Source organism: Chelonoidis abingdonii, chromosome 8, assembly GCF_003597395.2.
Source record: "Chelonoidis abingdonii isolate Lonesome George chromosome 8, CheloAbing_2.0, whole genome shotgun sequence".
In the NCBI taxonomy this organism is placed as follows: domain Eukaryota; kingdom Metazoa; phylum Chordata; order Testudines; family Testudinidae; genus Chelonoidis; species Chelonoidis abingdonii.
In genome coordinates, this window is record NC_133776.1 from 23,725,723 (window position 1) to 23,752,681 (window position 26,959).

At 42.2% G+C, this 26,959-nt stretch overlaps 2 protein-coding genes across 2 annotated transcripts in view; one reads left to right on the forward strand and one right to left on the reverse strand.

Moving 5' to 3' along the window:
• The first annotated feature begins 2,713 nt into the window (after positions 1–2,713).
• Positions 2,714–19,895, forward strand: RARRES1 (retinoic acid receptor responder 1). Its single transcript, XM_032805536.2, has 6 exons — positions 2,714–3,115; positions 13,502–13,564; positions 14,420–14,594; positions 15,328–15,464; positions 17,414–17,476; positions 17,562–19,895. Exons 1-6 carry the CDS (start codon positions 2,885–2,887, stop codon positions 17,724–17,726), a joined length of 834 nt encoding a protein of 277 aa, XP_032661427.1. The 5' UTR covers positions 2,714–2,884; the 3' UTR covers positions 17,727–19,895.
• A 1,096-nt stretch (positions 19,896–20,991) lies between these two features.
• GFM1 (G elongation factor mitochondrial 1) overlaps positions 20,992–26,959 on the reverse strand; it is a 46,808-nt gene continuing 40,840 nt past the window's right edge. The window contains exons 17-18 of the mRNA XM_032805527.2: positions 26,897–26,950; positions 20,992–22,113 (exon numbers count right to left, since the gene is read on the reverse strand). Coding sequence (XP_032661418.1) covers positions 21,982–22,113; positions 26,897–26,950 — 186 coding nt within the window. The 3' untranslated portion in view covers positions 20,992–21,981. The remainder of the gene's footprint in view (positions 22,114–26,896; positions 26,951–26,959) is intronic.

The window sequence follows — 26,959 nt, forward strand, 5'->3', positions numbered from 1 at the left end:
GAATGGAGAGAGATAAATAGTGGTATCCCTGAGGTGTTGGTACTGGGACCATTACTGTTCAACGTATTCATAAATGATTTGGAAAATGGGTAAACAGTGAGGTAGCAAAAGTTGCAGATGATACAAAATTATTCAAAATAGTTAAGTCCAAAGCAGACTACAAAGAGTTACAAAGGGATCTTACAAAACTGTGTGACTGGGCAACAAAATGACAGATGAAATTCAGTGTTGATAAATCCAAAGTAATGCACATTGGAAAACATAATCTCAACTATACCTACAAAATGATGGGGTCTAAATTAGCTGTTAACGCTCAAGAAAGAGATGTTGGAGTCACTGTGGATGGTTCTCTGAAAACATCCACTCAATGTGCAGCAGCAGTCAAAAAAGCAAACAGAATGTTGCGAATCATTACGAAAGGGGTAGATAATAAGACAGAAAATATCATATTGCCTCTATATAAATCCATGTTACACGCACATCTTGAATACTGTGTGCAGATCTGGTCACCCCATCCCAAGAAAGATATGTTGGAATTGGAAAAGGTACAGAGATGGGCAACTAAAATGATTAGGGGTATGAAACAGGAGGAGAGATTAAAATGACTGGGACTTTTCAGCTTAGAAAAGAGACAGCTAAGGGGGATATGATAGAGGTTTATAAAATCTCGACTGGTGCAAAGAAAGTGAATAAGTAAATGTTCTTTAATCCTTCACATAACACAAGAACTAACACTCACTCAATGAAATTAATAGGCAGCAGGTTTAAAAAAAACCAAAAAGTACTTCTTTGCACAACATAAAGTCAACTCATGGAATTCTTTGCCAGGGAACGCTGTAAAGACCAAAACTATAACAGGATTAAAAAAAAAGAACTAGATAAATTCCTGGAGAATAGGTCCATCAGAAGCTATTAGCCAGGATGGGGAGGGATAAAACACCATGCTCTGAGTCTCCCTAGCCTGTTTGCCAGAAGCTGGGAATGGGCAACAGCAGAGAGATCACTTGATGATTACCTGTTCTGTTATTTCCCTCTGATGCATCTGGCCTTGACCCAGGAGCGGCTCTATGTATTTTGCCGCCCCAAGCACGGCAGTCAAGCGGCTTTCAGCAGCACGCCTGTAGGATATCCGCTGGTCCCGTGCCTTCGGCGTACCCACTGCCAAATTGCTGCTGAAACCGCGGGACCGGTGGACCTCCCGCAGAAACGCCACTGAAGGCAGCCGGACTGCCGCCCTCACAGGGACCGACAGGCTGCCCCCCATGGCTTAGTGCGCTAGTGCCTGGAGCCGCCCCTGCTTTGACCACTGTCGAAAGACAGGATACCAGGCTATATGGACCATTGGTCTGACCCAGTATAGCCATTCTTATGTAAAAATTAATTACAATAATAAAAATGTTTACTACAGAAACTCCCCAATATAATCACCTCTCAGGATAACAATGATGTGAGCTAACTACCTTGGCAAATAATGCATTTTAAAAACCTTGGCCTACTAGGAAACATTTATACAAATTTCCATTCCCAGTCACAAATCTAGCATTCTGGAACAAAATCACTAAAATATAGTCCAACAAACAAATGTTTATTTAACATTCCCCTCATTTTTCCCTCCACTGCACCACATTCACCAGTGTTGTCCTTGGTCAGCGGCGACTCAGAGTTCATAGGTGCTTTCACATGAATACACCTCCCAGGTCAGAGGGCAAGGAGGCACCTTGCTCGTTCCTCCAACTGCTCACTGTTGTTTGTTGTGCCACCGTTCACTGCATCGCTCTGTTGCCAATGGCCCTGCTCCATCACCTTCTGCTGCCACCTGCCACTGTGACCTCTGCAGGTTGGTCTCTTGAGGTTCCACCCAGCTCTCAGTGATTTCAGCTGGTGGAACCTTGCTGCTAGTGCAGGTTGGGCCATCTCTTCCACAGAAACACTGTCCCACAGCAGGTCTCAGCACTTAGACCTGATTATCAGTGACTTCAGCTGCAGTGGTCACTTAATAGAACAAAAGACTATCTATGGAGCCTAATCAACTCCGCCTTTAACCAGTGGAGAGGGGCAGGTCAAATAGTACTTGTGACTCAGGCAGACCATCAACCACTTGTCCCTACCCTCTCTCTTGATGCCCTCAATCAGCACAGGCTAAATACAGTTCTACTCACACAATAATAACAACAACATTTCATTACCCTGGCATTCTAGTGATTTGTAACCCAAAATCTATCACTTGGGCAACACAGCTCTGTTTGCTGGATACATAGGTAGATTAGGTGTGACTGTAAATACAATCTGGTCCTGAAGCCTTTTCCCCCCAGCCCGCAGCCCAACACTAGCTGTCAGGGAGAGCTCATTTAGACTTTGCTTACAAACCATCATTTGAAATGAATCCACTGACATTGTTCTAAAAAACAACAGCTGTATAAGGAAGCTGGCCTATGTTCATACTTTTCAAATCTATTATCCTTTTTCAGCTACACCTATTTTATCATACACTGTACATGCTTTTAAAGTGTATATTAATGTTCCAACTTTAATTCAAATTTCTAAACAATCACTAAATTGGCAACACTGCATGTAACTTGTTCACAGAACTGGGGTGGGGGGGCGGTTGGGGAAATTCGGGAGTGTGGGGAAATTCCTGGGAGGAGTCAAGGGAAGGAGCTCGGGCAAGAGGGAAGGAAAGGGAGGGAGGCTGAGGGAGGGAAGAAGTCGCCACCGGAGACTGGACGGAGCCTCCTTGGTGGTGCTCGAGCGCTTCCCGGCACTGACAGCTGGGCAGGAGAGGCGGGGAGCCAGCCCTACCCTTGCTCTTTGTACTGGCGCTTGCGGGCTCAGTGCAGAGCCGCCTCTGGACGCGCAGCACCTCGAGCACCCGGCATCGCTGAACATGCAGCGGCGAAGCGCAGCCCGGCTCAGCCCGCTTCTGCTCCTGCTCCTGCTCCTGCTGCCTCTGGCGTGGGGTGCGGGCCCCTGGCCGCCCCGAGCCGACCGAGAGCTCCAAGTCTCCAGCCGCCTGGCCGGGCAGGCGGCCCGGGTGGCGCTGCACTATCTCAACTACCGGCTGGGGTCGCCCAGCGCGCTGCGGGCGCTGGGACAGGTCCGGAAAGCCACGGTCAAGGTAAGGGACAGCCAGGCAGCGTTCGGGTACCGCCCCGAGCACAGGGCAGCGCTCCGAGGGGGGAGTGTCTTGGTACAGCACCGAGCACAGGACAGCGTTCGGGTACCGCCCGGAGCACAGGCAGGGGCGGCTCCAGGGCCCAGCACGCCATGCACGTGCTTGGGGCGGCATGCCGCGGGGGGCGCTCTGCCGGTCGCTGGGAGGGGGGTCCACCGCCTGCGGGAGGTCCACCGGAGCCGCGGGACCTGCGACCAGCAGATCGCCCCCGAGGCATGCCGCTCTGCTTAGGGCAGCGAAATGTCTAGAGCCACCTCTGAGCACAGGGCAGCGCCCCAAGCTGGGGAGTGCCCGGGTACCAGCCTGAGCACAGGGCAGCGTTCGAAGGGGGGAGTACCTGGGTACCGGGCCCAGCACAGGGCAACATTTGAAGGGGGGAGTACCCGGGTACCAGCCCAAGCACAGGGCAGCATTCGGGTACCGCATAAAGCACAGGGCAGTGCCCTGAGGGGGGGGAGTGTCTGGGTACCGCACTGAGCACAGGGCAGAGCTCTGAGCTGAGGAGTGCCTGGGTAGCGCACTGAGCAAAGGGTAACGCACCGAGCACAGGGCAGCGCCCCGAGCTGGGGAGTGCCTGGGTACTGCACCAAGGAAAGGGTAACGCACTGAACCCACTGGTGCCCAGGTACCGCACCGAACAAAGGGCAATGCCTGGAACGTGCTGGTGCCTGGGGCAATGCCCAGCCCCAGAGCCCACTTGTTCCCTGGTAACACACAGAGCAAAGGGCATTGTGGAGTGTGCTGGTGCTCGAGGTAACGCACAGAACAAAAGGCAATGCCCCAACCCACTTGTTCCCTGGTAACACACAGAGCAAAGGGCATTGCACCGAGTGTGTGGTACTGGGTTAATGCACGCAACTAAGAGTAATACACTGAGCCCGCTTGCAAATAGCACAATGCACAAGTTTCAGACTCTGACACCTCAGCCCTTTTCTGGGGAGACAATGGAGAAAGACTTGGATTTAGTGTTCTTGTGTGTCAGGGGCTGGATGGTGTAAAAGAGACAAGCAAAAGGAGACAGCAGGGCTGGAGGAACCATTTCCAAAGGAAAGGTGAAAGGATTGTGAGAGTGACCAGTATACCCCCCTCAGATGTGCCCATTGGTGCTCCCATGCAGCAAATCTTCTAATAAATTATGAATTACACTCCTGACCACTAGAATGGCTACTAGAATACCAGCCATTTCCCAAATGGTCAGTGCTTGCCCCAGAAGCTCTTCGATAGCCAGTACATACAGAATTAAACTATTCATCAACTCTCTGCGACCAAACCAGCCCAGAAAAACAAAGGCAGGCGGTCTGTACTACACACTTCATTAAAACAGCTCTTAAAATGCCCTGGTCACTAGTGAAATAGTCAATTTGTCATGGCAACTGTGAATTCTCTTCAGATTTAGCAGACCTCATGCTAATTTTTATGCTCACACTTCATTTTCAACAAAAAAGTACATAAACTGCTTCCAAACTCCATGTTTCCAAAGAATTTTCTGCTGAAAAGTACAATGGCCTCTTTTGTTGCCTTAATCTTCAGCTTGAAAACATAGAGTACCAAGGCTGCTAAATGAGTAACCTCACTGGCAGAAAGGGTTTACAGTGTATATATATTGGAATTGGAAAAGGTTCTGAAAAGGGCAACAAAAATGATTAGGGGTATGGAATGGCTTCCGTATGAGGAGAGATTGGTAAGACTGGGACTTTTCAACTTGGAAAAGAGACAGCTAAGGGGAGATATGCCTGAGGTCTATAATATCTTGACTTGTGTAGAGGAAGTAGATAAGGAAGTGTTGTTTACTGCTTCTCATAACACAAGAACTAGGGGTCACCAAATGAAATTAATAGGCAGCAGGTTTAAAACAAATAAAAGGAAGTATTTCTTCACACAGCGCACAGTCAACCAGCTAGAGGATGTTGTGAAGGCCAAGACCATAATAGGGTTCAAAAAAGAACTAGATAAATTCACGGAGGATAGGTCCATCAATGGCTATTAGCCAGGATGGGCAGGAATGGTGTCTCTAGCCTCTGTTTGCCAGAAGCTGGGAATGAGCGACATCAGCACTTGATGATTATTTGTTCTGTTCATTCCCTTTGGGGCACCTGGCATTGGCCACTATCAGAAGACAGGATAGTGGGCTAGACAGACCTTTGATCTGACCCAGTAGGGCCATTATGTTCTTGTGTCTATGTGATTATAATATCTTTTGCTATGACTGCAAGAGAAAAATCATCTACTTCCTTAAATTTGTAGAGTTTAGATTATATTTTGGATTAAATTAACAATTTCAGTGTCCTGCAAGAGAATAAAATGTGCAGCAAAGGAGAACACCTATTGCCCTATGGCCATTAATCGTACTGAAATCAGTAGTGTCTGATAGAAATGGGCATAGCCCGAGCGTGCTTTTACATTCTAGCATGGTATGGGCTAACCAAGAAATCTAGGTCAGTGCTTCCAGCCTTAGCTCTTATTTCTCCATATATGTTAAATAGATATTACCTTGGTGTCAGCCTCTTCTGGAACATACATAAAATGACATTTTGGATACAATGAAAGTTCTATGCTTAAAGCGCGTGGAAGGCAAGCAGAGTGACTCTTCAATGTAACATGTTTGTGCCTTGAAAGGAATCTGAAATCATGAGGTGGGGATGTGGTAGGATTTAAAATAATCTGAAATTAAATTGGTGCTGTTTCTTGGTAGCTTTCAAGACTTTGTAAATAGGCTGGGACAATCCTCGAGCTATCCTAGCTCAAAACACTAACTGTCCTATGTGACTTACCTTTTTACCTCTTGATGCTGTTTCTTAGTTGCCAGTCACAAAACAGACAGACCTAAGAGAGCCTGAAGATAGGTTAAAGGTTCTAGCTCTGGGACTTTGTCAAAAACTAGGTTTTGAAATTGACAGAGTTTGATCTGAGGCATCTATGTTGAGGGAAACCAGTGCTTTGAAAACACACGTATGTTTTATTCCCCTCGGTGGGTCATCTTTTCCTTTCCAGAGGCTGGCCATAGCCTGAATCACTTCAGGTTTAAAATTCTGCCCTCATAACCCAACATATCAGGTACAACACCGAAGCAATACCCAAAAAACTGACACTCAGGAGCAGCTTTGAGTGGAATTTTACAGAGAGTCACACTAACCTGCCTGTCCAGGGAAAAACAAATTAATAAGGAGACTTGTAAACACGGCTAAATAATCTCCATTCTAATACACTTAGTTAAATGACCTCCCTGCTTCTTTAGATAGCAATATTTGTAACAGAATTTGATATTGATACACTAAGGGCTTGTCTACATTACTCACTGGATCCACGAGCAGCAATTGATCCAGCAGGGGTCGATTCATCACATCTAGTCTAGACACGATAAATCGACTGCCAAGTGCTCTCCTGTCGACTCTGGAGGACCGAGGCAGGTGGAGTCAATGGGAGAGTGTCAGCTGTTGACTTACCACAGTGAAGACACTGCGGTAAGTGGATCTAAATATGTCGACTTCAGCTATGTTATTCACATAGCTGAAGCTGCGTAACTTACATCCATTTCCCCTACACCTGCAGTGTAGACCAGGCTTAAGTGTATGTTATGAATTAATTGATTTCCTACTTAAAAACCTTGAAATCTTATCTCTCTTTCATTTTGTACTCTTTGCTTAAACAAACACTTAAGTAGTTTATGTCCAAAATATAGTAGAAAAAAGTTTTATAAAACCTATTATTAGATCCCATCCCATAATTTTAGAAGATATATTTGAATGGGAAAAGGGAAACTGACAACAAAGGTAAAACTTCCTAATCTTTTGACCAAGCAGCAGCACTTGCTCAAATTCCAATGTCATGCATTATGAGAGTATTTCGTTCTAGGGGTTGAGCTCTCTCTTTAGAAATTTATCTGATGCCAAAAAGTATAATTTCCTGTGTTAGAAATCTTTACTGTAAATGAAAGACAACAGAAGGAAAGTTAACTCTTTAGGGACTACAAAGAAATATACATTTCCTGGCCTAAGGTGAACAAGTGTTTTTTTAATTTTCTTATAATTATAAGAATGATGATCATTGTGTACGACTGATACTTTGTTTTAATTAAGTCACTCTGGGCCTGATCCGGAGCCCACTGAAGTCAGTGCAAAGATTGGGGGAAAACCTGGGGCCAGTATTGTGCCCCTCTCACTTTTTGTTCCCATAGTTGCTGCTGCCATTACCGCTGGATGCTCCTTCCCAGCTGGGAGCCGTGGAGCAGCGTGGCAGAGCCAGGAGTAACAGTTGCTGGCTCTCCCCACAGCCCAGCAGAACATTTGACATCTCAGTTAGTTTGCAGGGATAATGATAGGGCTGCCAGGTGTATGAGTGTCACTCAAGGTGCATGATACTTCGCAGTCCTGTCTAGAACCTTTCTAAAGTAGCTATTCTAGTGTACTGACAATTGAAAATCTATCATGGAAGTTGGATGAAGTTTATCCCAACAATTAGCTAAGTATCCCTCCTCAGCCCAGACATTCAGCAGAGAAATGTCAACATAGCCCATTAAATTATTTTCTTTCCTGTTCTGAAATCCTCCGGACACTGCCTGGTTGGCTGACAATAACCCAGCATACATTAGTTGATGTCCTATCTGCTAGAAGTCTCATTTTGACCCATAGACTTGGAGTCATGTAATGCATTCTAGGATATCATCAGCTAACCTTGAAGTGAGAGTGAAAGTGAAGACAGTGAAAATCTTTTCACAGAAGGCAGGAAAGGAAGAATTTTAAACAGGCTAGTTAAAAAAAAAAAACTTATTTCTGTGCCAGATGCTGCCCCCCTTGTGTAGATAGGGAAATCTTTCTGTGTATCTTTCTGTACTTAAGTCACTTTGTACTTTAGTTTTGCAGCTCAGCCCTGAAAATTTTTTAAATACCCATGTACCAGATGGTGTAGTTACAAATAAGGAGACTACATCCATTTCAAGAAGCACATGATTCTATACTTACATGATCACAGATATATACAAAATTATGATAGATTTTATTTCCTTCATTAATATTTATTTTAAAAAAATAAAATGAAACTACTGCAGTGTTTTGTCATGAAATTTGATTGTCATTCTTAAAGTTATCTCAGCAATAATAATAAAATGAAAATGTTTCTCAAGAGACAGAAAGGGATGAGGCCACCATTAAGGATAAGCGTCATGGAAGAAAAAACCCAGCATTTATTATATGGCTTCGGACATTTCTGATAGGGAAGTTTTGACTTAACTACACGGTGGCTACTGGAAGTATTTTAAGCCTTAAAGCCCTGATGCTGCACTTAATAGCATGTGAGCAGACTGCTGCATCTCTGCAAGGCTGCAGTGACTTTAACGAGGCTCCCCAAGGGTTCAGAAGTCCCCCCCACTCACTGTCAATGGCAGTCTCAAACCCACATTTCTTCCATTATAAAAGTGTTACAATCCCCTTGGTGGTAATTATTTCATGTTATCTGTGTTAACACAGGATCCTAAAATGTTTTTTTCTGCTATGCAATATATGGAAATAATTCCCTGTGTCCCTTTAAGGCTAAATTGCAAGCTGACATAGGGACCATCTCTCCTTAGTGCTGAGTACCTCCCTGGGTGCTCAGTCCCTCACAATAGTGGGTCTTGGTTTCTATGCCACAAACACTTATAACACCTTCATAAAACTCCAGGCAGCTACTTTGTTACTATACTAGGAATGCCTGTTCATTTAATAGCCTTTGTCATTTTGTCTTGACAGTTGAGTAGATCAAAAGAACAACACGTTTTTAGCCAGGGCTCAAAGTAGAAGGGAAAAAAAAAAGGCAGATTATGAGGGGCAGCATTCAGTCTCCCTGCCCTCCCCAAAGTGCTCTGAGGCCAAACTCTCCTGTTTGTAGAGGTAAGGTATTTTAAAGTTGTGCACGTGGCTAATCCACTGTCGCCTCTTATCTGGAATATATAACCAAGTGTATATACAGAGAGCAGGTGACAGGCCCACAGCTTTTCTCTCCTAGTAAACTTTTACAAACATTTGGTAGTAATAGCTCCCTTGAGAAACGTACGTAATGTGTGTGTGTGTGTGTGTAGCCAAGTTTGGATATGCACATCTGCTCAAGGTTCTAACCTCTAACACTGTACAAACAGCCAGAATTCTTTTCGCTGTTCACTTGGAGAGGATCTCATGCAAAACAAATGTAAGATTAACAAATTGTAGCAATTTTTGCTATCATACAGTAATTACCCTTTCATTTAAACCCACATATTTGGTAAACAACTAGCACTCTCAAATAAAATACTTAGGCACTGCAATGTAGACAACTCCTTAAGGGAGAATCTGTATGACAACATCCAAATGGATTTTTTTGGTTTGATTTTCTTATAACTGATTTTATCAAAGAAAAATGTGCAAACATCCCAGCCATTTAGCTGATGCAAAATATTAATTTACAAACAAAAGACTTCAACAGATAGATAACTCATTTATAAACACCCTTTACTTGTATATGTTCATTAGCTCCCAAACCACTCAAACTCCCTGCTTGCAAAAAATTAAAAATACAAAAGTTGGTGGGAAGATAAGTGATTGACTAGCAAAGAAAGGAGCAGATCCTGCAAACACTTATTATCAGGCTTAGTGCTTACAACTTTGAGTGGTACAATGGGACTATTCATGAAAGTGTTTTTCAGAATTTGACCCTAACATATTAGTTTCTGTGCAACTTGAGTGCACTTTGTACCAGGATATTCTGACAACATCAGAATGAGAGTTGTTAGCTGAAGTGTTTCTGTAAAGATCCACTGAGGAATCTTACTGAACCATTTCAGTCAGCAATCATCATCATGAAGGACTGAAATGTTAAACCATAGTGACAAGATTTGCAGATCTGAAAAATGCCACATTTCAAATTTGCATGCTCAGACGTAAGTGCTAGAAGTAGGGGTGCTGCAGCACCATCGGCTTGAAGTGGTTTCCATCCTATACAGGGTTTACAGTTTGGTTCAATGGCTCTTAGTACCCCCACTATACAAATTGTTCCAGCACCTCTGTGCTCAGATTTTCCAGTTTCCAAAAGTCTCCTGAACCTGTCTGCTAACTGTGGTGTCATTGGTTATTTCCACTCAACAAGAATAGAATTTTTTTTTTTTTTGAGTCATAGCTTTTAGGAACTGAAACTTCTGATGAGATGTGAGGGTCTCCTACCTGCTACCATCTTCAGGGATGACAGACTCAGTCTTCACTTGTAAATCAGTGTGCGACATGACAGACAACTAAACTGTATGTAATTAAGGGAACTCCCTAGGCTATGTTCAAAAATACCACCTTGTCTTTCCAGCACTGATCTGAAGAGGTGAGTTTCATTCTTTTTAATCTAGACCAGTGGTCCCCAACCTTTTTGTGGCCAGTAGCACATTCATGTTTTCAGAAGAATGTGGCTGGCGCCAACAATTTTTCAAGGCTTATTTTGTATTTGTATATTAAATAATACGAAAAACATATTTAATATTACATAATATATGAATCCATAAGATAAAAAGGGTAATTTTACATGTAAAAGGTATTAATTACATTATTTGGCAATTACTCTTTCACCTTACCATGTGAATTTGCTCTTTATCTACCTGTAAGAAAAATTAAGGAGTTTTTACAAAATAAATATCATAAACAGTTTTCATCTTATTTATCTTAAAAAAGTAAAACATTGTTGAACTGCTGGTCCAAATATATTTATTATTCTTACTTCAACATAGAATGAAGACTGCAACCCCAGAGTTCTCTGTCTCGGCAGGCGCAGGGCCGCGGTGTCTCTCTGGCTTAAGCCATGGCCCCGTGCCTGCCGAGGACTGACAACAGCGGCTCCCGCAGCCTGCAGCCCTGGATTTCTCTGTCCCCAGCAGGTGCGGGGCTGTAGCTTCTCTCTGGCTTAAGCCGCGGCCCCGCGCCTGCCACGGACCGAGAACACTGGCGCCCGAAGCCTGCAGCCCTGGAGTTCTCTGTCCCCAGCAGGGGCGGGACTGCGGCTTCTCTCCAGCTTAAGCGGTGGCCCCGCACCTGCCGGGGACCGAGAACACTGGTGCCCACAGCCTGCAACCCCAGAGTTCTCTGTCTCCGGCAGGGTCGGGGCCGCGGCTTCGAAGTCAGAGAGGAGCCACGGCCCCGCGCCTGCCGGGGACAGAGAACTGCGCCTGCAGCCCTGGAGAAGCTGGAGAGAAGCCGCAGCCCCGCACCTGCTGGGGACAGAGAACACCGGTGCCTGCAACCTGTGGGCCCCAGAGTTCTCTGTCCCTGGCAGGTGCAGGGCTGCAGCTTCTCTCTCCTGCTGGGCACTAGGCGGCCGCATGTAAATGACCCGGCGGGCGCCATGGTGCCCGTGGGCACTGCGTTGGGGACCACTGCTCTAGACTATCATCCTCTTCAGTACAGAATCTTAAACTGTACTACCCTGGCTTTAAAACGTTCCTTAATATAAGCTCCACATTTTGGGATGGAATGCTGTGCCCTGTATTGTATCCTATGCCATCTTCAGACCAGTGTTCTGGTTTTTCTAACTTTTCAGTAAAATATATAAGCTACAAGACACATGCTCTGAATTAATTCTGGAGACTACACGCAGCCAGGCAGAATGATTCATGGACATACTTGCATGTTTCTTCATCACCCTTCTGAGGCCCAGATCCTGCAAAGACTTACTCATACATGCACTTAATCTTATGCACCGTGAGTAGAATCCGGTTGAAGTCAATGAGACTATTCGTGGGTACATAAAGTTAAGCACATACACAAGTCATTGCAGAACTGCTGCAGCCAGCTCTTAGGCTGTATGCACTTTCAGCGTGAATCAGCTTGATGTCCATCTAACAGTGGTTTTGGAAGGTTTCTGCCTTTATCTTTGTCAAATGTCCTTTTTTACTTATCTATCACAGGAAAAACCACAATCAAACAGAAATTTGGGTTACATTTTTAGATAACACTTCCTTCCTGCTGATAAAGTGAAGGAAGTAGTCTTTGCACACTCTACTTTGCTACTCTGTGATAACAGCATTATCAGTAATAATTAATTAATTATTCAGAGTGGACTCACAGTAATTTGGCATTCAGTATAATGAGGAGGGAAGAATCTTTTGTCCAGTGGGCCCTGATCATCACTTCTTCCTGACAGAGATCCATCTGAAAGTCAGCCGAGGAAGAACTCACCTGGTTTCTAGGTCATTGGGAATCCAGCGACCACATATGACTGTGCCCTGGGAACAGAATAGATGAAGGCAGACACAAAGTTGAAATTGGTTTCCATGGCCCTTCAGAATAAGCAGCAGAGTCTATGACTGTGTAGGTTAGCAGAAACATTTACAGACTTGTGGGGTCTTTGCAGACTTGAAGCTGCAGAGTCTTTGGGTTGGATACAGTCCTTAGTAGTAATATTGTTCTGTAACAAATGCATATACATATTTGTGCTCCCCTGACTGCATTTGGTTTCCATTGCTCATAGGTGGTACTAAAATAGAACCTATTTTCATAGTAGCTGTGGTGCTACTATTAAGTTTTGCTTTTAACAGATTGAACAAATTGAATGGAGAAAGAACAGCAGAATTTAGTTTTACACTATACTGGTTTTTAAAGCTGGCTCAGTTGGCACAATTTTGCTTCGAGTAGAAATGGGGCACAACTAAATTTCTGAAGCACCTAGGGAAACTCAAACATCTTTCTAAAAATATATGCACCAAATTACACCCCTTTCAATTGGTGGTAAAGCCAAGCTAGTTCAAGCTCCTCGTTTTTAAAAAAAATGGGTCTTATGAACAGTTTCTGGACATTAGTGTTAGTAATGTAGATGGTGCCTTTCTCTGTAATGCTTTGTATCCAAATCTCTTAAAGAGTTAGGCATGGTAGAGTATTATTGTGTAAGCACATAAAACAGCCATTTATGGATCAGCTCCTGCTGCTATTGAAGGTAATGGGACTCTTTCCATTTCCATTCCTGGGAGCTGGGTCAGGCCCTGTGTGCTTATTCATAGCCTTGGATATTATAAAACTAGTTTTAATAAGAACAGGAATAGTCAATAGGACACTTTTCAAGTAGTACCATGCAATCTTTAATTTCAGATTGGACAGCCAAAGCAAGGCAAAAGTGACCCCAGAGACCACCTCTAATAATGCATCTCTGTCTTGTCCCTAATATCACACTGTAATGCCTACACTGGGTACAAGGGAAAGCCACAGCATGGGTTTCCGTGATATCACCTGAATACTGTATTTAGTAATAATCAGTAAATATTTTAATGATAACTTTCCTATGCAGCCAGAACAATATGTGCTAAAATACAATCTGAACTTCCCCTTCTATAAAGATCTTGTTTCTCTCTTTCAGCCTATCCCAGGAATTGGACATAAGTACTACCTGCAGTTCACTACAGAAGACTACAAAAGCAGCGTAAGTTTGTAATGTAAGATGGTCCTTCTTACACAAAGTACAATACTTACCCCTAAATACACAGGCCATTTCAATGCTTTTTTGAGTGAATCCTTCATAGGGTTTATTTTGCTCAATGCCTGAGGAGGATAATCTTGACCTGGAGCTATATTGTCCCATCAAGCTTTTAAGTCAAACTTCCTACTGATGTCAAAATCAATGGGACAGTATGGCCCTCATTATCCAAGTGTGTCTCCAGTGGTGTCCACACTCCAAAATCTGAATAAGCACTTGATGAATTTGTTGAAATTATAACCCTCACCGCACTTACATTCTACTGGGGATTTATCATTACTGATTTCAGATATTCATCTGGGTTTCCATTACAGGCAGATCTACCACATACAGAATGATTTTTAAAATGAATCCCTAGCTCTTCTCTGAATAAAGTCCATATTTATTATACATGAAAACTTGTCCAAGAGACCTCTCTTATCAGTTAATCGCCTGTCCTGAGAGGGACTATCCCAAAGTATCCTTAAGTGAACCATGGACAGCTCTGCTCCCCTGTACTAGAAGACCAGCTCTGTTAAGCAACTTAATTTTTGTCTGTTGCTCAGGATGGTCTGATTGTTATTTTTTCTGAACACTGTTTACTTTAAGAGATGCAAAAGCAATAACTGACTAATCATTAGTGTTTGCCCCAATCGTCCTAACCCTATAAAAATCCTATGTAGTTTCACATAATGGGCCTATTATATATGCTGTGCCTCCAAGATTAACACAATGGAGTTTTTTTGTTTTGTTTTTAAAACATGGTGCATGCACATGAAGACATGGAGTGAAATATAATCGCTTTGATATTTATGTTTTTAGCAAAACGTTGGGACCTGCCTTGCTACAGTGCTCTACCTGAAGAGGAAACCTCGACCTGCTGTTAATATAAACTGCACATATACCAAAGATCAGAAGCAAACCCGAGAAGATGACTACAGCTTTTACAAAAAATTGAGGCAACAAACCAAACCAATCACTGGAAATGATACTCCTGGTACATTCCCTTTCAGTCATTATTTTAAATTTTGTGCTAAGCAGTTTTTGTAACCACTACAAAACCAAGCAAATATGCACAAACGTCTTTTAAAGATGTTTGTTTTGACAATAGCAGCTTTAAAACAAAGAGCTTTAAAAAAAGGGGCCAACATTCCTGAAGATTCCTGAAAAAATGTTCTGGGCTTTGCAGGATGAAGACAACATGATGGACTAGAGATATCTGTATGATTAGACGACAAATAATTCTGTGCAAAATTCTGCAATGAAAGACCCACTCTTTAACTGTTTTTAGGGAAATCATACAGTATTAACAAGTGTGTCTTTTAGGCCACTGGTGTTCCCTCAACTGAGAGGAGGCACATAGGGGACTGACTAGCAGAATATTTGCATACTGGAAATAGCGTGATAATGTGCCTCAGTCATTCATCCACTTTGGATAGGCTTATAATAACTCTGTCATCATGGAGACTGGGTTTCCCATTTCACTCTTCATTGTGGGGACCCAGTGGATAGTGTTGCTTGCTAAACTCAGTTCCATCAGGGTCAGCCCAGGCTTTTGTATTTCTGTAACTACAATAAGTTTATTATCAGTTCATTACCCTTCCCATTCAATATTGCAACACAGACTTTGAGGAAACAGTAACCCAATGTCAGTGCAAAAGTGGTTTCTTGTGTATTTGATGTAAAAGCAGAATTATTTTTACATCACTGTCTTTTACTTCCCCTTTCAGACAGCTATGGACATATTGAACCAGCCTTGGAACCTGCCTGGGCTTTGGCAGTTGCTGGCAGCAGTTACCTAATGTGGGAAAAGTCAACAGAGAACTTAGGCTATTTCATGGCACAAGTCAAGAATGTGAAGCAGTGGGTAAGCAAAGCTGAAATTAAATCTGCATTACCAGGTTAACACATCATCTCACAATAAGCAATACACAATAAACCAGCAATCAGCAGCTCATAGTCACTGTCAAATATCCGATTCATACAAGATCTCAGTATCCGAAGTGCAAGTATTTCAATCAACAATGACTTATTTTGTCCAGGAATTTATGCAAAAAATGTTAGTACAAAGTGTGAGCCAAATCCTGCTTGCCTCACTTACGCAAGTACCTCCAATGATTTCCATAGGACTAAACATGAGAGTGAAGATTTGACCCCATGTTACTGTAATATACTGACTTTATACCAGGGCCAGATTTTCAGAAGAAAAGTTTGATATTCAAACTATTGGAAGATGAAAGATCCTTTTCTCAGTGGCACCCTACAGGAGTTGATGAGGTAGGATTCTTGAACCTGGGGTAAGTCTTCATTGCCTAGTTAACTCAAGTGAACAGCATCCAGCTCTGAGCATCTTGGGTTCACGTAGCCCAGGTGTGATCAGCCAAACTGCAAAGCCATATCCAAGTTACTGTGTCCTCACTGGTGCTGCGCTCCCTGTATATATCACTAGGAGTTCTTGGGGCACATCCCATGCTTCTTTGTGCTGAAGTAAGCTGAGCTGCTGTGGTTCTTTCCCAGTGAATTGTGGGAGAAACTGTCATTCCTTCTGATTACATGAGAGAAATTGTGGGCGTCCACTGGAGGACTATCAGCATTGGAGTGATTTAGCTGATGTTGTCATAATTTCAAAGTGAGGTTCCTAGCTCAAGCGAAAGCAGCACCTGAGCTTTAACTGACAGCCCCAGCAGGGCCAGCTAGCTCAGGCTGAAAACACACCACTACACTTGGGTGAGAGGTTTTTGTGTGTGGATGGAGGGCAGTTAGAGGCAAACCCCACATTAACTCTGTAGTGAAGACATACCCTTCAGCATCTATGGCCATATTTAGCCATTTCAGTAAGTGGTATTTGGTGCCTACAGCTCCAGAAGTGATCCTGGCAATTACAGAACAGTAAACCTAACAGTAAGCTTAACTCCAGTACCAAGCAGATTGGCTGATACTATAGTAAAGAACAGAATTATCAGACATGTTTATTGGGGAGGAGTCAACACAGCTTTTGTAAAGGGAAATCATGCCTCACCAATCTATTAGGATTCTTTGAGAGTGTCAGTAAACATGTGAACAAGAGTGACCCAATGGATGCAGTGTACTTGGATTTTCAGAAAGCCTTTGAGAAGGTCCCTCACAAAAGGCTGTTAAGGTAAGCAGTCACGGGATAAGAGGAAAGTTCCTCTCATGAACTGGTAACTGGTTAAAAGACAGGAAATGAAGGGTAGGAATAAATGGTCAGTTTTCAGAATGGGGAGGGGTAAATAGTAGTGTCCCCCAGAGATCTGTACTGGGTCCAGTGCTGTTCAACATATTCAAAAATGATGTGGAAAAAGGGTAAATAGTGAGGTAGCAAAATTTGCAGAACATACAAAATTACTGATGATAGTTAAGTCCAGAGCAGACTGTGAAGGGTTACAAAAGGATCTCACAAGATGGGATCTAAATTAGCTTTTACCATGCAAGAAACGGATCTTGGAATTATGGATAGTTTTCTGAAAAATCCGCTGAATGTGCAGCAGCAGGCAAAAAAGCTAACCGAATGTTCGGCACCATTAGGAAAAGGATAGATAATAAAACAGAAAATATCATAATGCCACTATATAAATCCATGGTATGCCCACACCTTGAATACTGCATACAGTTCTGATTGCCTCATCTCAGAAGAGATACAGAGAAGGGCAACATAATTATTAAGTGTATGGAATCAAAAAGCTACAGCATGTACTAAATATCCAACTGGCCTTACTAATGGTACCAGGAAGAATTGCTTCTGAACATTAGTCTAATTTTGATTGACCCTCTTCATTGTCTTTTGTGTGCATCCAGATAACTAAAGATGATTCGATTGACTTTGACTACTTGGTTATACTTCATGAAATTCCAACTCAGGTACAAAAACACATATTGTCTGAAATCTCTTTTCATCAACAAAAAAGACAATGTAGAGATAACCTTGATTTTGTCTGCTCTCCAGGAAATGATTTCATGCCACCTCCGTGTCATTTGGACTCCTGGACATCCCCTCAAAGTGAAGTACTTCTGCTTGTCAGAGAATCAGCGCTCAGAATCTGGAGAAGGGTCTGGAACAGAATCTGGATCTACCAATGGAATTTTCAATGAGGAAGAAGCAAATTTTTAAAAATTAATGTTGGCTTTTATATAAAGATTTGAAATGGAAAAAAATCTTGCATTAATAGTTCCAGTTGGTATTGTGATAACTCTTCTACACAAATTGTATTGCAATGAATTTGAAGCCTTTTAACTAGTCATCTTTCACCAAAAATAAATCTCTGTAGAATTTCTTATATGAAAGAAATCACACATTCTATATATCTACCTAAAAATGTTTCTATAAAATATATACACACACCCTTGATTTTATGTCACTAAGTTACTTAGCTGTAACTCAGAATGTGAACAAAGTTAATATATAGGATAAAAGTCTTGAGAAAAGTATTCTTTTTCCATCTCCATAAGAAAAATATTTGTCTACTAATTTTTTTAAACTTTTCAACAGAAATATGATGTTAGCTTTTAACTTATATCAACAGTAAAATAAATACCATTACATTTGGAGGAAATTGTGTTTTATTTTTGCATGGCACTGCTGATTCATTCCTTATCCTCAACAACTCCAAGCAATCTCCATTGTGGGCATTGGTTCCAAAGCCATGGCCATTACAGGCTGCAGACCAGCCTAGGTAGCACTTCTGGAAAGAGCAACAGGCAAGGCAGAGAAAACATTCTCTATCACAAACTAAAATAAACACAAGCTAAGAAGAAAAACCTGGTGTACTTTATTGTTCTGTGACCACAACATTTTTAGTGCGCAAGCTACTCGACCCAACATTGTGCTCCATTATCTAAGCTTTCATTTAAAAAAAGTTTCTAGCCCTCCTGGCTATGAAGACAACTGTGAAAATATGGACAGAGCAAAAATTGATGTAGTGTCATCTTCCTCAGCATTCAGACAGCCTGGAACAATTTGCTAGAAGTACAAATTTGTCAGAAGAGAAATGAGGACAAAGACCCAGGATGGTCATTCCTAGTCTATTTTTGTTTACAATATGCACAGAGTTCCTGTTATTACCTTGAACAAAGATGGATAGAACAGAACAAGCTTTGTGTAGATGTAACCCCACAGCAGGGCTCCAGCAAAACACAAGCTATTTTCAAGTTACCCAGCTAGTACTCCCAGACTCTTTCCTACTGCTGCCTTTTTGCCCGATCCCAAACATATTAAAGTCCTTTTTGTAAGAACATTCATATTTTTTTCACTCAAAATTCCTTGCCCTAAGCTATGTGTTCTAGGTTTAGGGCAAGTGGAGTGTCCCCTCACCTCCCACTCTTAAATCTACACCAATCTAGCTGAGATTGTCGTAAGAGCAAGGAAAACAGCATTTTTACTTATAACAAATAAAGGGAATGCCTTGCAATAGGTGAACTACTATGGTCTACATTATTGGCTAAATTCTCCCAGTCAAATGTTTTAATCAGAGTCATCAAGCTCAGGCTGTATGGAGATGGGGGTAAATTAAATAATAGTATTTCAATAAGTAAGCCCAGATTCAACGAAGTATGTATTTTCAAAGCTTTGCTACTTTGTTAGAATGTTTTGGTCCTTTCTGTTCTTTCTCCCTGAGAGGACAGCTGCCTCACAAACCTATGAACAGCTGAAATTCACCCACCTGATGCACTGGACTATTCATTTACTGAAAGTGTACGTGCACTGCCTCTTTTTTCCATAAAAATTGAGATTGGTGACAGATACAAAGCTAGAAATGACCCCTAAGAATTCCTTGAACAAACTAATGGTTACTATCCAAACAGAAAACAACGGAGTGGTCTGAACGGTTACCTAAACTCCTTACACAGTGTGTTACCATGTTACGGATCCAACAAAACCTGTGCAAGTCATCATCCTTGTTAGGTAACCTCTGGTCTTAAAAGAAACTTCTCCCACTGAACAACCCAGAAATGTATAGGGTCTGATTCTCATTCACTCATGTAGGTTTATATTGGTGTAAGTCCACTGACTAACATGGAATTTCTCCAATTAACACTAGTGTGAGATCAGAATTAGGGCCTAAATTTTGAGTTATTCTAAGGCCACTTATCCTGAGCAACCAGCTTTTGTCAGTCCCTTCAATAACCACATAACACTGTATCCCTGTAGAGGGATTTTTAGCCTAAATTCAAGAAACACTTGTGGCCTTTAGATTGATAAATTTGTGTCTATGTAAGCTATTTGTTAAAAAAAAGTGATCCTCTGATAAGAGGACAAAATGAGGGCCACAAATATGTGGGGGGGGAAGTGACGATCACCCAGTGTTTACTTTCTCAAATATACCCTTATTACTTTTATGAGGGGGTTTATCTGTTTGTGGCAAAGGAAGTTCCTGCTAGAACATTTATTTTACTTGATTAAAAAAGAATAAGCAATATGTGGGGCATTTTTAAAGGCCAAATCCAGTTGATCTTGTTCGTAGGAGTACTCCAGGTGAGACTAGCTACATACAAGAGCAGGGCAAGCAGGATTTGATCCTATGAGGTTTAGTGTGCATGGAGATAGATGCATCTATTTCGCGTCTATGTGCACCTGGCAAATCCTTGAAATTGTATTTGTTTACAATAGTTATTTTAAAATAAGCATCTTCGCTTTTTGTGAATGCTGATGCAAAGCACGTCACCACGGTTCTGTTCTGTGTCTGGACAACTAGAACAAGGTGCCGGGAATGTTGTCTCAAAACGCTTTCTTGATTTTGAGCTTCACACACCATCCCCAATCCATGACCTGTTAACTGAAAAACTGCAGATAACCTAAGTATAGCAGGCGTTGGAACGGTCAGGGACAAACAAATGTGCATGTGAAAATCAAAGTTATTCTTTTGGCTAGGTAATAAAAACTCTAATTAAAAAACATGAACAATATCCTCTCTCTTGCCAAATTATAATAGCCTGGCTTTTACTCTGTGCAACCACCTGATGGGAACTAATTAATTGATTCTGAGGATCACTGTTGATGCCAATTTCAATGGTGGCGTGGCAGGGCAGGGGTAAAACCCCTTTAAAGCCCTGCCAAAATGCTGGCTACAGCCTGCTCTCTGGCTGGTAGGCCAGGGGTAGAGATGCAGGGAGCCCAGCTGCAAGCCCTAATGAGGGCTGGCGCAGACAAACCTGCCGGGCTAAGTCATGACAGCTGGGCTGAGGCAGGAGAAGGCTGTAAAAGCCTTGGGCAAACCTCAGTGAGGAGGCTAGCCTGGGAGGAGACAGGAGGGCAGTATCTCTGTCTCCTTGCCAATAAGGAAGCCTCAAGGGCCAGGAGACCTTGGGGAGGGTCTGTGGGGCACTAACTGTTGGGGGACCAGGGCACTGCACGAGCACTGTAAATAAAGACACTGGGGTGATTCAACAAAAGGAGTGAACAGTCTTTATTAAACCAGCCTAAACATAGGGTGCAGGCACAAAGGTGGGAGAGCCTGCGACCATCCTGTGACAGGTGGATAAAACTACCTTCTTGAATTTGAGATTTGGGGAAGAATTAGCACTGCTTGTATTTGTTTTTGTCTGTTAGGCAGTCACAAAAAGATCCCATTGGAAAGGGGGCAAGCAAATGAAACAGTAGCTAAATCCATAATACATTTCAGTTTATGAAGGATATTCACTTTAATTCTATTTTAGGCTGGTACAATCCTAAATCCTGGGCAATTTTTTTCAAATTCACTCTAGTGGGCTCATCTGTCCTGAGCAGTGCTGCTGAGCAGCAAATTGTTGACAGATACATTTAGATGGTTGATTATTTATGACTTTGGAAAATCTTAGAATTTTGTTTTGGAATCAGAGTAAAATAAATATCTATTTAAACATCCTGAAATTACATATTGCTAATGAGTGACTTGCAGAAGCAAAGGGATTGGTTTTGGGAACAGCCTTCAAGGGCAAATTTCATTCTATTGGATAAGAATTCATCCACCTGATGCCCATCAAGCTATGTAAATTTAGTCCTCTGAATTGGGATCCTTGAGGATTCAAAATAGAGGCACAATAGTCACAGTATCGTATTTTCCGAAGTAACAAAATAAAATAATTACTATCATCATTTTAATACATGTGTTTTAAAACAAAAAATTCAAAGACAAATTATTATTATAATTTAACATAGATTTTTTTGCTAAAGAACGGAATATGTATGTGATCATTTCAGCCGTGATCGCCGGTAACTTCTGAATGTATCATAAAGGAAGGAGCTTTTAATAAAGATTAGGTTCTGATACAGTCTGAATTTGTCTGTTCACCCTAGATGTGTTGAGTCATTGAGGTTACAGAGCTTTGCAGGAGAAAGAGTTTGTCGGAAGATTGTGAAAGCTGCTAATTAACACTCAGGAGGAAGCAAGTCAGCTCTTGGCCTTGCCCTTTTTCACGGGAAGTTGTCCTGTTGCTTCTAGGTATTTGTGAATTAGGTCCTCTTGAACACTAGGTAAACATGGCTGGTATCTACTGTATTCCATTGTATATTCACCCTTTCCCTGAAGGGAGAAAAAAAAAATCAAAGTTAGAGACACTGTAAACACACACATACATGGCAGCTAGATTGCACAGTGCTCTGCAAAGCAGTATGCAGTAATAACTGCCAGTAAAGCAAGCAGAGCCACACAATGAAGCGTACTGTAACGTCAGACCAGATTTATTTCACATACAATATATTTTTCTTGGAAAGGAGCTGAGACAGTTTTATAATAACCAACTGACCATCACTGGGTTATAATTTTGCTTCCTCTTTTTTTGGAAAAGAATGATGCTGCTTTTAATAATGACCCACTCAACGCCTCACAGGTAGAAGTACCTACATGTAACAGAGAATGTTGAGCTGCTATTTGTGAGTGATTTAAGTACAGAAAAATCTCCTTTGGTAAAAAGTAACTCTAGTAATTAAGTCAACATATAGTCTTAAAAATTCATATTGTTAAAGATGGAGATCTTGCTTGCTGAAGTGCTGCTTTCAAAGATCTTCATTACTTGCACAGAAATTCGAAATAGGCAACACATATTGGACTTGGAAAGTAGCTTCTATGCCCAAGCTTTTCTATTCTGATAGACACTAAGAACAGTATTAAATTCATGCCTTACATTATCACTTAAGATTAAGGAAGAATTTTTTCCCCCAAAGCATGTGAAAATCATTAGTCTGCAATGACAAAGCAAAAATTTAGGAGGTATCAGAATTTAGATTCTCATTTTCAGTGTAACAATATTTATTATTTGTCTTTTGTAGAAGACATAAGTGAAAGCTCACCCATCTATTAACACATTTTACAGACTGTAAAATATGGAGGTGTCCTCCTGTTTAACGTATCTTTCTGCCTCCCACCAAACATGCATTTATACAGCAACATCTGCTGGTGGCAATGACTCCAGCTTTGTAGACAATGTAGGTTTCTGCACAACATACCAGTGCTCTGGGGTTCAAAATAGGCAGTATTATTCTCCTCAATTCCCACCTGCCCTCCCTGACAAGTGTCTCCCCACCCTTTCCCCATATTCCCTCCTCTCAATACCCTGCATCCTGGGCATAGAGTGGAATTGCCCAAGGAGCATACTCCATTTAAAAAAAAACAAACAACATTTTTAGACCATGCTTAGGCACTTCCAGAATAAGGATGGATTTATGCATATGCATAAATCCCACTGACTTCAATGGAATAGGGATTTTCTTGAACCAGGGCCATACAGAACTTCACTGGGAGAAAAAATGGCAGAATTTTCCAAATTTCAGTCCCGCCAATACTGTTCCATTAACTGTTTGTTCCGAGTACTCTTCATTCCGTTCTAAAAGAAAAATGTGCTCTAGAAAGATTAGGCTCCTCATGCAGATTGTATGAAATATGTTGCTTTGGTTCCTTCAGTATTCTATGGTACCCCCACCTGACTCTCTTCCACAAAGGAGACAATACCTGTACATTTGCTGTATATTCTAATCAGCTGAAAACTATGGGCTAGAGTCTCAGGTGGTATAAATTACCATAGCACCAGTGACTTCAAAATACCTGTTGTTGTTACATCAGCTGAAAATCTGGCCTTTTATTTCAACCTTCCAACAGCATCAACATTTTTTGCTTACAAGAGAGAAATTTCCATCTTCTAGAACTCCAAGAATCTGCAGTTTGAATATCAGCCAATTTGTAAACATTTAGTTTCTAAAATCATTAATTATTATTGTTAAAAGAACGTAATGCTACAGGAAGTTTACATGCAATGAAACTCTGGCAAGAACACAGCAGCCTTAGATGATAACCATGTTAAGTACAAATGCATCATACAAGGATCTAGTCTTTCACTCTCCTTTCTAACCTTCTCAACAGGCATTGCTTCTAAGAGTTACTGCTACTATTAATTACTGGCATACAACTGCCAGCAGGTTGTATTGTTTTCTGTGGAAACTGCCATGGACCCAGACAGACCAACGGGCACAGGCCTTTCTAAATTTGGTTACTTTGGGGAGGTCTCCCCTTTTAGAAGACCTGGCCTCAGCTGAATCTGGAGCCCATCTCCAGAATGGTGTCAAGTTAGATGATGATATGCCACAGTGTACATGACGTGTAACGCTTACTGGACCTTCACAGTGAACTGGACACCCCAGGGGATTCGCTGTTTGCATGGCGAAGCCATTCCCCTTATAGCCTGATGCGAGGCAGTGCAATTTGCGTCCATCTCCGTACCTTTTTCCATGAATGAAACTGCCCTCAATTCTATTCTTCTGTGCCTCTACCTGTCTTAATTCAAACTACTACTTAAAAGTCCTTCTTCTGTGTTGCCCCAATAGTAATTTAAAACCCCAACTATAACATCAAAATGTACGTGCTCAGCTTGAGAACAGTAACTCCTCACTTAATGTTCTCCCGCTTAACGTTGTTTCAAAGTGATGTCACTGCTCAATTAGGGAACATGCTCATTTAAAGTTATAAGGGAGCATTGCACAACGTCGTTTGGCTGCCTACTCTGTCCACTGCTTGTAAGATTCTGTGGAAGAGCAGTGGCTTTATGAGGGAGCATTGCTCAAGTTCCTCTTCTCTGCCTCCTTCCCCTCCCTCCCAGCACTTCTGTAGGAGCAGGATTTTACAATTGTACTATGAGAATTAATGTATGATTTGATTTTATCCTGCCAGCCACCCTTTTTGAATAGCAGAAAGGAATGACAGACCAGAACAATCCTTATGACTGATTATGGTCACCCTTTTGTTTTAGGATAAGTTATAATGTCTACTATGGTTTCCTATATGTATTGCAAATTAGGCACTCTAGTTAAATATACATTCCTTTGGTTTAAGGTTTTAGTAAGTAAGAGACAGGATCTTGTATTGTGCTTATGTTAAGGAGATCAGAGGAATGTTGAGGGCCTGAAGCCCCAATGTGAATTGGGTTTTAGTTATAAGATTTAGCAAGGCTTGATTTACAATGTATTCTGGTGAATATACAATACTGCTGTCTGTATACCTCTGAAGGTTTCTGTAAGAGATTGTGTGAATGAGGAATGCAGTCATCAGGAAAAGAAAAGGTGTGAAAGCCATCACAAATGTCCAGATGGTCAAGAAAAAGTGAGAAACTTGGAAAGACCAGGAGACAATCAGAAATTATCCATTGTATCCGATGCTAAACATGTTAGCAGCATTGACAACCTCAGAGGTGAGGCAGACACTCCCGAGGGGGAGACAACAAATAGAAGATAATGATGGGAAACCTGACAATAACCATCAAATAACACCACCACTTAAGGACTAATGATTACAGGATGACATTGCAAAATGCATGGACTCAAATGGGAATTTACAACTATAAAGCTGGGGTGTTTTGCCATGGAACTCTGGGGTCAGTCCTGCAAAGCCTCGGAGTATTGGATTGCGACTGACAAGAGCCCAGCTCCTCACTCACACTCAATCTAATTGGGCATTAGATTGACTCGAGCTACAACAGACTGGTAACTATGGACATCACTGGCAGGACTGTGTGTGTGTGTGACGAAAAAGCATATGCTGACTGTTGTATTTTCAACAAATGCAATGTTTTTGTCTTCTCCTTTACAAAGATTCTGTGTGCTTTGTATAGCATAACATTTTCCCCACTGCCAAAAAGCTGTTGGTGGTGCTTAGGACTTTCTGGGAGGGAGGGGGAGGAGCAGGGAAGCGCTGTGTCTTCACTCCTCCCTCTCCCTCCCAGAAAGTCCTAAACACCGCCAAACAGGCAAGCACTGGTAGGGAGGGGGATGAGCAGGGAAACACTATGTGCTTCCCCTCCCTCCCAGCGCTTTGCGCTTAGGACTTTCTGGAAGGGTGGGGGAGGAGAGGGGAAGCACCTTGTCTCCACTCCTCCCCCTCCCTCCCAGAAAATCCTAAGTGCTGCTAAACAGCTGTTTTGTGGCACTTAGGACTTTTTGGGAGGGAGGGGCAGAAGCAGGGAAGCACTGCCTCCCAGAAAGTCCTAAGCGCTGCCAAACAGCTGTTTGGTGGCACTTAGGACTTTCTGGGAGGGAGGGAGGGGGAGGAGCGGGGATGTGGCATGCTCCAGAGAGGAGGTGGAGTGGGGGTGGGAAGTGGTGGGCCTGGAGTGGAGCAGGGATAGGAAGAGGCAGGCCTGGAGCACTCCTGGCTAAGTCTGCGCCCGTTCTTCTCTGGGGAAGCTGCTGCTGCGAAGGTGCTTCCTAGCGTCCTTGCCTGCAGCCAGCTGTGCCTGTGTGGGATAAGCCAGGGGCACTTCCTAACCACAGCACAGTACAGTATATAAATGCCTTTTGTCTGCCCCCCCCCAAATTTCCTTGGAACCTAACCCCTCGCATTTACATTAAATCTTATGGGAAAATTGAATTCATTTAACATCGTTTCACTTAAAGTTGCATTTTTCAGGAACATAAAAACAATGTTAAGTGAGGAATTACTTTAATTGTAGATCACCATAACCCACATCTTCCTTTACTCCATCCTCTCTCTACCAATTATTACTCTCACTTACAATTGTTGTGTCTAATATTAGATCACAAATAATTCATCGTATGCATCTTTGGCCCATTTTTGTCCTAAAGTGTCTATCACCTGTACAGCTTCTGACTGCTGTAGAAATTAATAAAGTTGAGTACTCTTGAATAAACTACATTAGCTATGCACATATTTATATTATGATTCTACTCCCTAACTAATTGGATTCTCTTTTCTATTGTTGCTGTCACCATTGTTTCCCACAGATAAGCACATCTTCAGATGCTTATTTCTGTAATCTAATATACTTCAACAAAAATTATCCAGGATTTATTTGCTGACTTACCTCTGTGAAGGATCTCAGTTCTGTGGCGTATCCAAACATATTATTCAGTGGCACCTGAAATCC